This window comes from Eschrichtius robustus, chromosome 16 (assembly GCF_028021215.1).
Source record: "Eschrichtius robustus isolate mEscRob2 chromosome 16, mEscRob2.pri, whole genome shotgun sequence".
In the NCBI taxonomy this organism is placed as follows: Eukaryota; Metazoa; Chordata; class Mammalia; order Artiodactyla; family Eschrichtiidae; genus Eschrichtius; species Eschrichtius robustus.
Genome location: NC_090839.1, coordinates 31,276,964 through 31,292,893, shown reverse-complemented (window position 1 = coordinate 31,292,893; position 15,930 = coordinate 31,276,964). Strand labels below are relative to the sequence as shown.

Sequence of the window (15,930 nt, the reverse complement as noted above, 5' to 3'; positions counted from 1 at the left end):
ATCCGATAATGCCCAGTGCCCAGCGATGCCTCCTGACTCTGCCAGGCCTGGCACAGGCTCACTTGGACCCTGCCCTGCACAGCTCTTTAACCATGTGAGTCGGCTGCACGTGGCTGTTCGCAGGCTCCTAGCCAGAGGTGGGAATTACTGCCCCGCCTTGGCCCAAGTAAAACAACCTTTAAAACTGGCTGGCAGCCCAGTATTTTAAACCACTTCCTTGCCTGATCCACTCCTCTTTATGAGCATCCAGGAATAAAGTTATAGCTTCTTTTCTTGGTGGAACAGGGGGTTGCAGCACCTCTGCCCCATCCCCGGAAATTCCCAGGGGCAGGGAGGTCTTGGCCCTACCCGAATTGGAGAGGTGAACCCTGGCGCCCCCTCTACCGACCCAGGCCTGCACCTCCCTCAAGGTAGATGTCAGCACCAGGGCCTTCTCTCAGGGAAGAGTTTCGTCCTCGCTTGACCAGGGTCCCTTCCCTGCCTTCCTCTTTCTTCTGTCTCCCCTGCAAAATGAGCTGAATACTGACCTGGTGTGCGTAGAAGACACTAGGTAAAAGTGTCTGGAGCAGACTGACAGCAGCTATGACTCTGATGGGTTATGAGCGGGGCAGATGTGGCTGCAGCTGTCAGCACCTGGCACAGTCTGGGCGGTGTTAGACACTCAGCACCCATTACTTTCTCCTCCCCATGTGGCCTGATCCAGATGGACAGAGTGGTAAGAGGACTCTCAGAGCAGAAGCCAGGCAGCCTAGCCCCACTACCTCGGTCCTCTGGGCCAGAGGTGGAAGGTGAGTGGGAGAGTCCTGGGCAGCTGTAATACCTGCTCTGCTTGTATCTGCTGCATAACCTGGGGTAAGTGAATGCCCTCTGAGCATCCAGCTGCCTTCCTCCTCATCAAACCAGACCACTTGAGCACTCAGGGTGGTACAGGCAAGTCTCAGCATAACCGTGCCCAGGGCTCACTCTCTCCCCTCCCTCTACTTCTCCATCTTTCTCAGGCGTCTGCACAGATATTTTCCCTTTTCTGGGGCAAATCCTCACCCAAATAAAGCTGGCCTTGGTGTCAGCTGCCTGCTCAGTGGAGGGGGCTTCTGGAGGCTTCCAGAGTTCCTCTTCCTGAGTAGAAGTCCAGCCCCCAAGATACCGGCCCTCCCACAGGTTGTGCCCTTGCAGGGGGCTCTAGACCAAGAGTGAAGACCAAGCCTTGGAGCATAAGAAACTTGGGGTGGGCAGGGGGACAAGCTAGAGAGACCAGGTAAGTGTCCTTTAGACCCAGCCTGGGAATCTCAAGTCCCTTCTTATTGCTCTGGCAAGAAATAGCCTGTTTTCCCATCTGCAAAACGGAGCAAATAATCATGACAAGGTAGATGAACTTTGACAGAAAGCAGTAATGACACCTGACATGTTGTGTGTGCACTCTGTATCAGGCAGCGTCTTAGTTGTACATTTGCAAAGGATTCCCTACAATCACAGCTCATGGTTGAGGGAGAGAGTTATTTGCTGTGGTATTCCGAGAGGATTTCCTGACACACCCAGGTTTGGCCTGGGACTGGTTCTCCCAGATTGGCCCTTTCCCACTCTCTTGATCTTGAACTTGGCACCTCCTAGGTGGTGGAACCTCTGCTGGGTGCTGGGGATACTGAAAGGAAAGTCATTTCCCTGATAGGGCAGGGAGGCTTCTGGGAGGAATTAACATTTGAAACCGAATCTTAAAAGAGGAAAAGCAGATTGGGGAGAGCATTCCTGAGGATAATACAGCAGATGCAAAGACAAGGAAATGTGAACAACAACTCTGTTGCTGGGATTTGATTCAGCAAGAAGTGAGGAATGAGGCTGGTGAGGGCCTAGATCCTAAAGGGCTATGAGACTTTTAAGTTTATCTGAGGGCAATGGTGAGCCACTGATAATTCTAGAGGAGAGAACTGATGACATCACTCTTGCCTTTTTGGTGCAGAATTTAGGAAGGGTGAGCCCAGAAGTGCTTGAGCAGCCAGATGAGGGAAATGGGGAGGCTGAATCCAAAATCTTGGCAAGACTTGGGAAGAGGGTATGAGGCCACCTTCCCAGGAGTCTTCCAGCCTCAATCTGCTGACTTGCCCCTGCCATATTCCACCATCAGTGTCTGCCGCAGTCTTGTCAAGGGCTCCACAGGACACATGCTGCCTTACTCAACTTGCTCAGTGCTTTATTGAACCAAGACCCTAACAGATGACTCATCAGGGCCTTCAAGAAGCCCTGCCCATTTCCTGAGATTCAGAATCCAGAGGTGGCTGGCCTTGGTTTAGCTGCTTCCATGACATTTCCTTTTGAATATCTCCAAACCTTAAAGTGTAAAGACTTTGTCCACACAGACACATGTATACTCCTGCTGCAGGCTGTCATCCTCACTGAGACACTTTCAACTCAGCGGCTTGTGGACAAGGCATTGTGCATCCGTGGCCATCCATCCATCCACTCTTCCATTCGTCCATCTGTCCATCCATGACAAGACAGCAGCAAGTTCTGACATGGTTCAGGTCCCAGGGTTCACAGCAGTGAGGGCTGGGCTTCCAGTGGGCTCAGGATGCAGGCCTTAGCCCTCACCCAAGGGCCTCCGCAGATAATAACATCCCTTTCTGAGGCAACAGAAGCCAGGGCCAAGTGGGTTATGAAAGTTTGAGTCTTTAACCCCAACTGGGCGGGGGAACCTAAACCTTAGCCTGTGACTATCCTGAGATGGGCAAAAAAAAAAAAAAAAAGACAAATCAAGCATACAGATAACACTGAAACAGGAAAGAGTAAGAGCTCATGTCTGTGCTGGAGGTGTTCATATGGAGGGACAGGAAAGAGGAAAAGAGAAAGGGGAACATGGCGCACACACTCAGGAGTGCTGTCGAGGGCCTGGGGAACAGTGCTGACTCCTAGGGCAGGGAGGAGTACAGCTGTGGCCCATTCTAGGGGGCTGTAGCTTTCTCTCAGCCTCATACATACAAACAAAGCCCCTAGAAAAAAGGGGGCTTTTCTGGATACAGGAAGACAAAGGGTTAACCCAAACAATAAAGAAAAAAAAAAGACTCCTGCTAGACACAAAATACTTCCTTTGAACTAGACTTAATCCAATTTCACTAAGTCAGCAGGCTGGGCTCTTCCAGGGGTACCAGGGGTGGGGGCGTGGGTGTCACCAGGATATGGAGTATGACTGGAGTGAGACAGGGGATCAGCACTGGGGCAGACAGACAGGACACCCTAACCATCTTTCGCCCAGACAGCAGACCCTCAGCCCTGTAAGCCACCGGGCAGCTGACGCCCAGGCCGCACAAAGCAAGAAAGGCGGGTGGGACAGTTGCCAGCACTTCACTGGTCCTGCAGGCGGCTGCAGAGCTCCCGCCGGCTCCGCTCGCCAGCCCAGCTACGCGTCTTGAGGCGGAAGGTCTTCAGCTCATCCTTGAAGGCCTCATGGTTCATGGGCCGGTAGTCCTGAGGCTCACAAAAGGTCTAGGGCAGGATGGGATGGGTTGATCAATACGGGGAAATGGGCAATTTCCAGGGTGGGGGGGTACCCAGTCCTCCCTACTCCTTCTCCTAGGGCTACCGCCTGGCCCAGCCCTTTCCCTGTAGCCCAGCCCTCCCACGGAGGCTATGGCCACCCCCACCCATGGTACCGGGTGCTGTGGGAAGAACTCCTTGTAGCCGCCTTTGAGGATATACATCTCAGGATAGTAGAGGCTGGGGTAGTCGTTGGAGGCTCTGTCCCGTTCCCGGATGAAACGGCACCTGGGACCAGCAGGGGTGTGCGGTTCAGAGCTGGGCGTGCAGTGGGGTGTACATCAGGGGACCTGGTCCCCGAGCCCACTCCTTTGAGGGCCTTGGGGAACCACAGAAGGCTTGAGTGGAGGAATGTCAGCTACAAGAACACTTTTAGATCAGTCTGGCTAACTGGGTACAGACGAGGTTGGGGAGATAGAAGGAACGAAGCAAATCAAGGGGGTTCTGTGTCCAGAAGACAGTTGCACAGTCTCTGTCAGAGACATTTCTCCTGGGCTGAGAAAGGGAGGCAGAAAGGAGAGAAGTGGACAAAGTTCAAGAGGTAGATTCAGAAGGTCTGGACAAGGCTTGGTGAGGAGGAGGTGGAGAGAGGAAACGACGATTGAACTCTGGAAGGGTCAGTGTCACTGAGGACTGGGACAGGGCCCTTGGACTTTAAGGACACTGATGGAGACTTAGAGTTAGGTTTTGGGGGGGAGGGGCGGCAATGGACACAGGGTAGATGGGAGGCCTGTTGGGAAGGACAGTGAGAAGGAGATAAGAGGAGGGTGCCATGCACAGGGAAGCGGGGATGAGGTCTGCTCCAAGGTATCAGGTGAGACAACAGGTCTAGGCCCAGAAGGGGTCATGGCTGGGCTTGGGCCTCTTAGCCATTGGATGGCTCCAGCACCCGCAATCCTGGGCGAGGAAGGTCAGGAGCAGCACTAGCTGGCTGGGCGGAGCTGGGACTCACATGCGGGGCCCCCTCTCAGATGAAAATTCACAGTGGAAAACGAGGATGATTCTCTTGTCCAGGCTACAGGGTGTGATGGGGCTCTGTAGCAGGAAGGTCTCAGCATCCCTTTCCAGAGGCAGGTTCACAGCAGTCTGCCGAAGGAGCCAGAGGTCAGGCCACAGCCCTAGGCCTGGGCGGGAGACCCTGCCCTATGCGGTCCCCATCTTTCAAATGAGTGACCCCACCCCTCTTGAGGGGCAGAATCCCATGAGAGGGTGCACCCACCCCCTACTGATTCATCCTCCGGGCAGAGGAAGGATAGAACTGGGTGAATCTTCAGGGCCTCTCCCGTCACCCTGCCTCACCTTGATGTGCCCGCCTTCATACTCGTAGGGGTATCTGCAGTCCACAATCACAAACCTCTCCACGATGTTGCTGAACTTGCCTGTGAGCAGAGCCACCATCTGTAGGAGGCCACGGAGGTAGGTTCCAGCAGTTCAGGCTGGCAGGCAGGGGCTGACCCATGCGCGTAGCCTGACCCCAGGGGAGGTTAACAGGCAAACAGAAGTCCCAAATGCACCAGAAAATAGCTCATGCCTGCATACCGTTTCTGGTGAGATGTACTTGAGGTCTTGGTGCTTTCCATCCACAGTCTGTAGGAGAAAGGCCTGAAGGGAAGAGGAGAGAGAGGGAAGAGAGAAAGTGAGATTGGTAAGATGGAAAAGATGGAGTTTTTTCCCAAGCCCAAAGGCCACACCTGCTTTGACCTTCAAATTCAGCTCTGGTTCCCATAGCAACCGAGAGGCCGCTAGGGTCTGATCCCCAGGGAACAACCTTTCAAGGGGAAATGAAGATGGGGAGAAGAGATGAACCCCCATGCCTCCTGCCCCCATGTTTTGCCAAGCAAGCCCCAGGATGAGGCCCAAAGAAGTTCCAAGCAAGATGTTATGGTTTGGAAATGTTTTCCAAGGTTGAGACACCACTGATGCCCTGTACAGATTTGGGTAGAGTCAGGCTATCAAGGAGAGTGAGAGAGAGAGGAGTCTAGATGAGAATAAAGGATAAGATGCAAAGGACAAAGCGAGGGGCCTCTGGGGAGAGAGGGAGTTGCTGAAGCAGCTGCTGGGCTCAGGGGCCACAGTCAGTAAGGGATCGAGCCTCCTGAGGGATCCCACTGCTAGTACCTTGGAGTAATCCCCGATCAGTTCTCGGTGGTCACTGTCCAGGATGTTCTCAATCTCGTCATGACACAAGGACTTTGAGCGGAGAACGCGGGCTTTCTGTGAGGCAGGTGACAGCCAGGGTCAGGGGTGAGGCTGCCCCTCAGTGCCCCGTCTGGCTAGGACCCCCCTTCCCTGCACCCTGTCCTCTGCCACAAACCCGGCTGAGAAGGACTTACAGGGTGGACTTGGAAGGTGGCAGCTCAGCCCTGCCAAGCCCAGTCCCGCCCTAGAAGGAGGGCACTCACGGGTTCCTCAGCCTCCTGCTGCTCCTCCTCTGGAGGGGTTACGCTCCGTCTCCGCTTGCTCTGTATGGGCAGGTCCCTGTCCTGGGGCCGCTCCAGCCTCTTGAGGATGGGCCGGATCACGCTGCAGGGCATGGATGGAGAGCGGAAGAGCCGCTGGCACTTGCTGTACATGATGAGGTCCTGGCAGAGGTGGCAGGTCTGGGGTCAGAGTTTCCAGCCCCTGCTCTCCACCCCAAATCCCACCTGGAGGGTAGGGCCCCACCCCTCCAAATTCTGAGGGGCCTCTCCAGAGGCTCACCTGCTCCTTTTCCTTTTCTGAGGTCTTGACCAGCGGGGCACTAATGAGGCTCTCCATGCCTGGGGGAACTACATCATCCTCCTGAGGCCAAATCAGCAAGGATATGGTTACATTCACAGGCAAAGGTCCAACCTCTAAGGCCCCGAGTCCTCCAGGACAGCCTTCCCAGTTCTCCCAGCAAACTCCAGGCCAGCAGCCCTCCCTGACCCTGCGCACACCTCCCTCGCTTTGCCCGAGCACAGGGCAGCCCCCCAGAACTAGGAACCTGCAGGGCCCCACTCGCTGCAGGGGCTTGCATAGAACTGTGAGAAGTGTGGCCATGCAGGAGGACCAGGCTTCCCTCTGCCCTGCCCATCCGCCCTTCACTGCAGCACCAGCCACCTCCTCTTCTCTGATTGGCCAGAGGTCAGGCTGTGACTCAGTTACCTCCAATTCTTCTTCTGACATTGAAATGAGGTCATAGTCTTGCTGTAGGAGCTCAGAGCTCTCCCCTTTTCGGAAATCCCAGGGAGGGAGAGGTAGGGGGCCTGACAGGGCAAGGCTGTTTACCTTTAAGTCACTCTCCAGGATATCCACGAATCCATCATCTTCCTCGGCAGCCCCCTTGGTTGGGGTCAGGGAGAAGCAGCATCGGGCCAGGGGAGTCAGTTCCTCTACTTCCATCTTCCGCTCAGGGGTGAGACACTGTGTGGGTGACGAATAGACACAGATGACTCAGGGGTGGGGCCCTGAGGCAGTCCCCACCCCAAACTTTCTGAGAAAAGTTTCCCAATGCCTCAGGGCTCAGGATCACCCTCAAGTCCCCCAGGCTGCCTTCACAGGCACCTGCCCTGCATGCATGCCTGCCCTGCATGGGTCAGCTCTCCTGATATACCATCAGGTCGGGAGCCGAGCTTGGCCTCTGGGCAAAGGCTTCTCTGCGGCTGGCCCACTCTGCCAGGGCATGGGTGTGGCTGGGATGTGTGGGCTTCCCCGGCATCTTGAAGACAAATCCATCCTGCGGGCAATACAGGGAGCGGAGGGGGTGCATGATCAAATGCCAGAGAACCATCCCAGCAAGCCCCCTTCTCTCCCTGGAGTGCTCCCACTCTGGCCTTCTGGAAGCGCACATTCTCTTTGTCCTCCCTAGAGCTGTGGGCAGCTCGGCCACATGCTTCACTCTTCCTCCAGGTGCCAGGCGCTTGGGAGTTGGTGATGTTCCGTAGCACAGGGCTGTGGCCCAGAAGCCTCCCCTAGAGAGCCAGGAGGGCAGCAGGTACAGAAGGCTGCATTCCTCTGGTGCCAGCCCAGGCCCTACCTTCTCCCATCCCTCCTCCAACTCCCCCAGCTCCCCTGTCCACCTCCAAAGCCCCAGCTCCCACAGCCAGACCAGGGACACCCAACCGATTCAAGTCTACCCTCTGGGAACCAACCCCAGGTCCCTCCTGCCCCTCCACAATCCTGGCCAGCAAGCCCGAGCCTCCTGATGGGCCTCAAGGACACTCACCGGCAAGGACTGGAAGCGTCGGATAGAAAACTGCTCACTGCAGAAGGAAACAGAGACACCTCAGGGCTGAAGAGTTGGGCTGTGACACAGAGCATGCAGGGTGCCCCTCCACCACAGAGACCTGTGCACCCCTTCGGGAGGACCTGGGAAAGCACCCTCCCCGGGCCTACTCCACCCACACGGGGCAGGGGAGCCTGCGTGAGGAAGGCCCAAGCACTTACTTTCGAATAACTCGGCTGGCTGCCTGGATGGCCTGTTCAAATCTAGGAGAGAGAAGGGTCCCATGCAACCCAGCTCCCCTCATAGCCCATCGCCCACCCCCAGCATTAGGTTTTTAGTCCACAGGGCCAGGGCCAGGGCCAGGGCTCAGGCCAGGGGAAAGAGGAGGGAGGAAGAATGCAGACTATCAGGGGGCCCAGGTATAGGGGAAGGGGAGATGAGAGGCAGCCTGGGATTTTAAAGGCTGCCCTGAATGGAGGAGGCCTGGAGAATGGCAGTGACAGAGACAGCTGGGGTAGGTTGCAGGGTGGCTGAGGAGTTACCAAGGCAACAGTCTCACCAGCCTGCCCACAGGCCTTCCACCTGTATGCAAATCACCTCAGCAGGGCCATATGGCTGCCAGGAAAGGCATCCATCCATCCCATGATGACAGGCCTTGTCCTGACAATGTGGATGTCTCTAGGGCCTGGATGCCAGAAAGGCTGGGCTTCCCTCCCTTGTGTGGGACTGTCCTGGCTCCTCCAGGACAGGGGCCTGGTTCAGTCTGCTGTACCAGACCCCCTAGTGACAAGTGTGCAGGGTCACAACCTCTCCTCCCTCCTGTGGAATTTTCCAGGACCCAGCCTCTGTCCTACCCCCTCCTCCTGCCTTAGAAGAGGCCAGCAGGCAAAGAATTCCAACAGATGTTCCTTCTGAGGCTAGCTATGTTACCAGAGACCACCTGCCAGGCGGGGCTTTTGTGTGTCTATGTACACACACACACACACACACACACACACACACTTCTTTCTGTGTAACCATCAAAGCAGGTGCAGTGGTGGTGGGGGGAACTGAGGGCTAAAGTGTCAGGGGGATGCCCCTGCCCCGAGTGGGGGGTGGCTGTGCCCAGCCAACCTGGCATCAGGATGACCAATTTAATTGGCTTGGTTTTCAATCTGCACCTGGGCCCTGGGGGTAAAGCAGGGACAGTCCTGTGTTACCATCAAAACCCAACCTGCAGTCCCCACACCACCACCCAGTGCTCTCCCAATTTCCTGTTTATGAACAAACCTGCAGCCCAGCCCAGTCTGATCAAAGGCAATGGGAGGAAAGACAGCCACTGCCCTAAACCCAAAGCCATAGTCCCTTAGCCCAGGCCAGGGATGCCCAGCTGTTCCCAGTAATGCCTGACAGCTGCTCTCCCTGCTGGGGCATGATCAGCTGGATGGGAACAGCTGTGCTCTGGAAGGTACTACTCATGCCCCACAACCAAGAAGCAGGGAACTGTGCTGAGCAGAGCCCACCAACTTCTCTACTCCCCCTCACAAAGGGCCTGGTCCAGGGGTTGGCCAGAGGGTCAAATGTCACTGAAACCAGAGGTTACTGATAGGATGGCCAAGGGCCAAACCAGCTTGCAGCAACTGTTTTGTTTGGCCTAAAGTAAATTAAAAACTTTGAATTAGTTGGACCATATTTTCCTACCACCCCAGCCCTGAACCCACTCTAAGCTGCTCCCATGAGAGCAGACCCTTCCCTGAGAGAAGGAGCAGAACTCCAGGACATGGGAAGGTCAATTAGTGCCCCCACTGGGGATCCAGAGAGGTCTGTCTGCTCTCCCAGGCTTCCCAGTGAGTTTAGGGTAGAACTGAGATTCCCCAGGGCAGGTTCCCCCTCCTTGGCAGTGTGGTCCCTCTTCTCTACTCACGTCTGCTCCACCACCTGGGGGTCCATAGGGCTGGGAGAGTCCATGCACAGACCTGGGGACAGAGTGCATTGGTTTGAAAGTGGTGGCATTTCCTGCACACTTTCCCCCACCATGTCCCAACCCTATTCAGAAAAGGGAAAAAAACCTGTTGTTATTTTAGGTCTTGACACATTAAAAAATGAAACAAAACCCACCCATGGACCCCAAGGGCTGACACACTGCCAAATCACACAGGGCTCCACTCCCTGTTTACTGTGGAAACTCCTCCCTGTAGGCTTTAAACCAGAACTCTGCTAAGCATTTTTCTTGAACTGGTTTAAAATAATCTGTTCTAGAAGAGATAATGGCTTTTTAAAGGAAAAAGTTAAAGCTGAAGGCAAGCGAATGTTATAAAATGACAGACTTTCAGCCCTAATGCCTCCCAGGTGGGGCTGTGGTTCAGGACTTTGGCGCCTGGTTTTAAATAGGTAAGATCTCATCTCCCGCAGAGGACCCCACCCAACACCCGCCTTGCCCAGCCAGTCTGTGCTGGGCGTGGTAAGCCCCACCAGAAGTGGGCAGAGAGAGGCTGCTGGGCCCACCAGGTTGTGGTAAGGATGTTAGTCTGATCAGTAGGGAAGTGGGGAGGCTCAGGCAGCCCCCCAAACTCCCCTGGCACCCCTGGGCCTCACCTGCATCAGAAGATTCAGAGGACTCAGACGACAGGGAGGATTCAGACGCCCGACGGGACAGGGATAGGCATGTGAGCAGGCTGCCTACCTGACTCTTTGGGGTCTCGCTGGGAAGGGAGCAGGGACCCAGGGAAGGAGAAAGGTAAATGTGGGGCTCAAGGGCTGGCCAGCCCATGTTCCCACCAGCCACCCACCTCTGAAGGGCCCATCCAGCCTCTGAACTGTCCCAGGGAGGTGATGGCATCAAGGGCCTACCCTCTTCTCAGGCCTTCTACAGAGACTCTAAGTGTCTTCTCTTTGTTGATTGATTTAACGTTCTTCTGGGTGCAGGGGAAGGTGAACTCAGAGCAAGAGCAAGGAGGTTGGCTGGAGGAGGTGGGCTGGGATCATCCTGGGGGATTGTGGGGCAGCAGACAGCCCTGGAGGGCCTTCCCCTAAACTCTTCAGGCCCCTACCCATCCACAAGCCTTTCTGGAGGAATGGCCAAGACTTTGGTCTTTATTGCTCCAAGGACAACCCAGGCTGGAGCTGCAGGCTTGCTTGGGGAGCAGGACCAGAGTTTAACCCCTTAACCCCAGGAAAGAACTGGGGTGGAGGGAACAGGGCCACCCTCAAGTTCCCCCTCCAGACTCAGAATCCCCTGCCTGGGGCAAAATGGTGGAGATTTGGGCTGAGATTAGGAAGGCAGCATGGTGGAGGTGGGGAAGAGGGTCTCCAGAGGCTTGTGCGGGCCAAGAACAAGTCACCTGGAGGGTGTGAACAGCACAGCCCTAGTCCTGGGCCCCTGAAGCAGTCTCTGTCCCGGATGCCTCCCCATTTGGCACCCAGGCAGGGCTCCCAAGAGGCCCGGGACTAAACCCTAATGCGGGCCTCTCACCCCACACCCAGCATCCTTGGGGCGCCCTACCTGCCGAGCCCGGCGAGGTCGTGCATGGTCTGGGTGAGGGTGGTGACCGGCGAGGAAGCGGCGGCGCGCTTCGGAGACCCCAGGAGGCCATGAGCCCCCAGCCGGAGGCCTGGGAGGTGGCCGGGACGCTGGGCGCCACCGCGCACGCCGGCCGGACTGAGAGTTGAGGCTGCCGCGGGCTCCGGCTGGGGCAGCTCCATCTCGGTGGGGCGGGAGGGCTGGGCGAAGGGCGACCCACAGACGCCGGGCACAGCTGGCCGGGCCGGGGTAGGGAGCCGGCCCGGGGTGGAGGGGGGAGGGAGGGAGGAATAGCAACGGGGCCGGAGCGAGGGAGGAGAGGGAAGCGGGGAGGGTGGGGAAGGGAGGAGGGACGCGGGGACCAGCCACCAGCCCGGGAAGCCTCTGGCAGAAGTTGCCACCTCCACCTCCTTATATATTCGAAAAATAACAGCGGCCGCGCCGCCGGACGCCACCAATGGGGGTGCGGGTTAGAAGAGAGGCGGGACCGGGGGCGGAGCCCGTGTGGTGGAAGGCGCGGAGGCTGGACCAGTCGGGCCTCGCCCAGTTCCAGGCTTTGGGTGGGGTGGAGGAATTAGGGTTTCTCTTACGCCCCTCGCACTCCCTCCCAGCTACGGTTCGAGGAGCCTGGCTTCCCAAGTTCCGCTTCTCAGTTTGTGGTTTGGAGCTACACACCCCCCAGCGAAGAGGGTGTGTAGAGAGCCTCCAGCGAAGAGGGCCTCAGAGGATGCAACAACCCCCCAGGGTAGCCTCAGAGGGGCCCCCGCCGTTTAACATCACTCACAAGCACCGGTTGGCATCTTGAGAGCCTCCATTCCCGGAGTCTGCAGAATACAGCTGTGCTGTGCGGTCTGTTTTCGCCATTCCACTTTACAGACGGGGACAATGAGGAGTAGAGAAGTTCATTAACTCGTTCAAGGTCACACGGTTGTGCAGATGGTGGAGTTGAGATTCACCCCAGGCACCTCTACTCCCGCAGCTTCCCTGACCCTGCGACTGGCAGCTCAGAGCGGCCCCAAAGCGTAATTCCCACGGGGAGCCCCCAGTGTGGGAGGTGGACCCGCGGTGCGGGCTGACACGTAACTGATGGGTGCTTCCGTAGCCTCTGATTAGATGTGATGCCAAGGGATCCAGTTTTCTCCCGCAGCCCCAGAGGATGCTCTAATGGTTGGTCTAGCCATGAGTTTTGGCCGTGAGGGCCAAAGAGGGTGTCAGCAACCTCAGAACCCAGTTATGGAATTATCTCATGCCCACTGACGGTTTGGCTAATGTGGTGCCAACATTTAATTGGTGTTTCTTTGATCAGGGAGGCTGAATTTGTCACTAGTTTTAACTGAGCATCTTCTAATTATCTGATCACCTCCTAGTGAGCCATCTTTCCTGGACCGTGGTGGGAAGGCTGAAACCAAAAGCGAGTGGGTGGTAAGCTACTCTTGCACCCCATCTACCCCGGGGAGAGGTGCCCTCCGGCTTGTCGGGTCGCAGCTCAGGAATGCTGGAGCTGCGGCCTTGGGTCCCTTCCCCTGCAACCCCAATCCTTCAGGCCAAGGAGCAGTGGGTGGGGGTGGCAGAAGGGAGGGCCTGGCGGTAGGGGGTTGGGTGGGCCAGGAGACATGTGGAGGAAGGGAATGGAAAGACCCCAGTCCCATCTGAGAGGGGTGAGGAGGGTGGGGACGTGACAAAAGTATGTCTCCCACCCTACCCAAATCTTCAGGGCCCCTCCCCAGAGGCAGTCACTACTATAATGGGTTGCATATTCTTCTGGAGTCAGTCTAAACAGTCCTAGCTAATAGAAACAAAATGGGAGGCACAAATACGAGCCACATATGTAATTTAAAATTTTCTAGTAACCGCATTTAAAAAAGAAAAAAAAAGGACTTCCCTGGTGGCGCAGTGGTTAAGAATCCGTCTGCCAAGGCAGGGGACACGGGTTTGAGCCCTGGTCGGGGAAGATCCCACATGCTGCAGAGCAACTAAGCCTGCATGCCACAACTACTGAGCCCGCGTGTCACAACTACTGAAGCTCGCTTGCCTAGAGCCCATGCTCCGCAACAAGAGAAGCCACTGCAGTAAGTCCACACACTGCAACAAAGAGTAGCCCCCACTCGCCGCAACTAGAGAAAGCCTGCGCACAGCAATGAAGACCCAACACAGCCAAAAATAAATAAATTACAAAATAAATAAATAAAGGAAGGGTGTTTAAAAAACGAAAAAACAAACAAAAAGAAAAAGAAACTTTAATACTTTATTTAACCTATTTTAAAAGTTATCATTTCGGGGCTTCCCTGGTGGTGCAGTGGTTGAGAGTCTGCCTGCCAATGCAGGGGACACGGGTTCAATCCCTGGGCTGGGAAGATCCCACATGCCGCGGAGCAGCTAGGCCTGTGAGCCACAACTACTGAGCCTGCGCGTCTGGAGCCTGTGCTGCGCAACAGGTGAGGCCGCAATAATGACAGGCCCACGCACCGCGATGAAGAGTGGCCCCCACTTGCCGCAACTGGAGAAAGCCCTCGCACAGAAACGAAGACCCAAAGCAGCCATAAATGAATAAAAAAAAAAAAAAAAGATGTATTTGTAAATTGGCTTAAAAGAAAATAGTTATCATTTCAACATGTTATCAATATAAAAATTGTTAATGAGATGTTTTACATACTTTTTTTTGGTACCAAGCCTTCAAAGTCCAATGTGCATTTTACACACACAGCACATCTCAATTCGGACTTGCCAGAATGTTTTATACCTTGCTTTCTTTTAGTTGATATATTTACTCAATTCCCTAATGCTGAACATTTATTAGCTTTTAAATGATGCAACAGATATGCATAAAATGAATTCCTAAAGAGAAACTGCTGGAAGGAATGGGCCTTATTTATCAAAATCTCCTTTTCCTTTTCCTGAATCTCTTTTTCTCAATCTGAGTTATTGAAGAACAGGGACCAAGTCATTTACCTCTCCTCCCGTCTCCCAGAACCTTGAATAGGCCCAAGCCCAAGGTTGGTCTCTAACCCCAATATCCTACTTCTAGAGATTTCTCTTAAGAAGGTGATAAAAGTACACAGAGATGTATGTTCATAATAACAATGAAAAATGGAGAGCAAGCTGAGTGTCCTTCAATAGGGAACTAGCCAACAAAGGTGGTTCCTCTATACTGTGCAATACCTGAAGCATTTAAAGAGAACAGGTATTGGGAGGGTAGGGATGCCTGGCACCTGGCAAGCCCAATAATAATTGCTGATTATTGAATGATTACCTATTGGGCTCTTGGAAAATGATCTTTTGGAGAAAGGGTTTCTAGAGTAAAAGAATTTTGAAAGTAATTGATGTAGATATTTATTGACATGAGAAGATCTTTACAATACGGGCTAAAAAATATTATGCCAAGCGTGGTCCCATTAAAAATAATATGCACAGGGGACTTCCTGGTGGTCCAGTGGCTAAGACTCCGTGCTCCCAGTGCAGGGGGCCCGGGTTCGAGCCCTGGTCAGGGAACTAGATCCCACATGCCATAACTAAGAGGTCGCATGCTGCAGCTAAAGATTCCACATGCCACAACTAAAAGACCCCCGTGCCGCAACTAAGACCAGCGCAGCCAAATAAATAAATAAATAAATTTTCTTTTTATTATTAAAAAAAAAGAAAAATGCACAGATAAGTATCCTACAAGGGTATTCTCTGAGTGATGGAATTAATGGTGATTAAATGGTTTTATCCTAAAAATTTTCTGTACTTGAAAATATCTTCCAAAGAACATAATTTGGAATAATATTATAATATAATAATAATATAATTATAATTTTTAGATTAATTAAAAGAACATGATCTCCATCTGGCAGTTCCTCAAACATTTAAACATAGAGTTACCATGTGACCCAGCAATTCCACTCGTAGGTATATACCCAAGAGAAATGTAAACATATGTCCTTGCAAATAAATGTTTATAGCAGTTATTTATGATTGCCAAAAGATAGAAACAACCCAAATGTCCACCAACTTACAAATGGATAAGCAAAATGTCATATATCTGTACAACAGAATATTATTCAGCCATAAAAAAAGAATGAAGTACTGATAAATGCTATGTCATGGATGAATCTTGAAACATGAAGCTAAGTGAAAGAAGCCAGTCATAAAAGACACATATGATATTATTCCATTCATATGAAACCTTCAGAACAGGGAAATCTATAGACAGACAGTAAATTAGTGGCTATTTAGGGCCAGCCAGGGAAGAGGCAGGGAGTGGATAGGGAGATGATAGCTAAAGGTTATGGGATTTCTTTATAAAGTGATGAAAATGTGCCATCTTTCCAATTCTCCACCTTAGGAAAGTCCACAGTCCACCTTCGCTTCTCTTGGCCTAGGCTGTCCAAAGCTGCCCATGAGGCCTATACCCATTCCACTTACGTCATCACTATTCTTTGTGCCTCTCAGCAAACTTTCCATTTTCCTTTTCATTTTATTATTATTTTTAAATTTTTGGCTGCACCGCACGGCATGTGGGATCTTAGCTACCTGACCAGGGATCGAACCCGCGCCCCTTGAAGTGGAAGTGCAGAGTCTTAACTACTGGACCACCAGGGAAGTCCTCCTTTTCATTTTAAAGAGCCTGTAGTACTTGCTATTGAAGAAAACTTGGAAAATTCAGCAAAGTAGAAAAAAAAAAAGCTCATCCATAGTCATTTCACCCAAACAACCATTGATTATAAGTCAGGATGGGTGG

The 15,930-nt window shown here is 53.5% G+C and overlaps 1 protein-coding gene across 2 annotated transcripts; it reads right to left on the bottom strand.

The window, feature by feature from the left end:
* Positions 1 to 2,163: 2,163 nt before the first annotated feature.
* CDC25B (cell division cycle 25B) lies at positions 2,164 to 11,605 on the bottom strand. Of its 2 annotated transcripts, XM_068524405.1 has the most exons (16): positions 11,193 to 11,605; positions 10,286 to 10,392; positions 9,615 to 9,666; positions 7,933 to 7,974; positions 7,712 to 7,748; positions 7,335 to 7,457; positions 7,100 to 7,222; positions 6,775 to 6,909; positions 6,226 to 6,306; positions 5,928 to 6,107; positions 5,644 to 5,739; positions 5,065 to 5,127; positions 4,825 to 4,923; positions 4,478 to 4,611; positions 3,642 to 3,753; positions 2,164 to 3,474 (listed from the first exon to the last, which is right to left on the bottom strand). In XM_068524405.1, exons 1-16 carry the CDS (start codon positions 11,390 to 11,392, stop codon positions 3,334 to 3,336), a joined length of 1,725 nt encoding a protein of 574 aa, XP_068380506.1. In that variant the 5' UTR covers positions 11,393 to 11,605; the 3' UTR covers positions 2,164 to 3,333. The 2 variants fall into 2 exon arrangements, with proteins under 2 accessions (XP_068380506.1, XP_068380507.1); XM_068524406.1 differs by lacking the exon at positions 10,286 to 10,392 and having other exon boundaries at positions 11,193 to 11,375.
* Between the last annotated feature and the right edge of the window lie 4,325 nt (positions 11,606 to 15,930).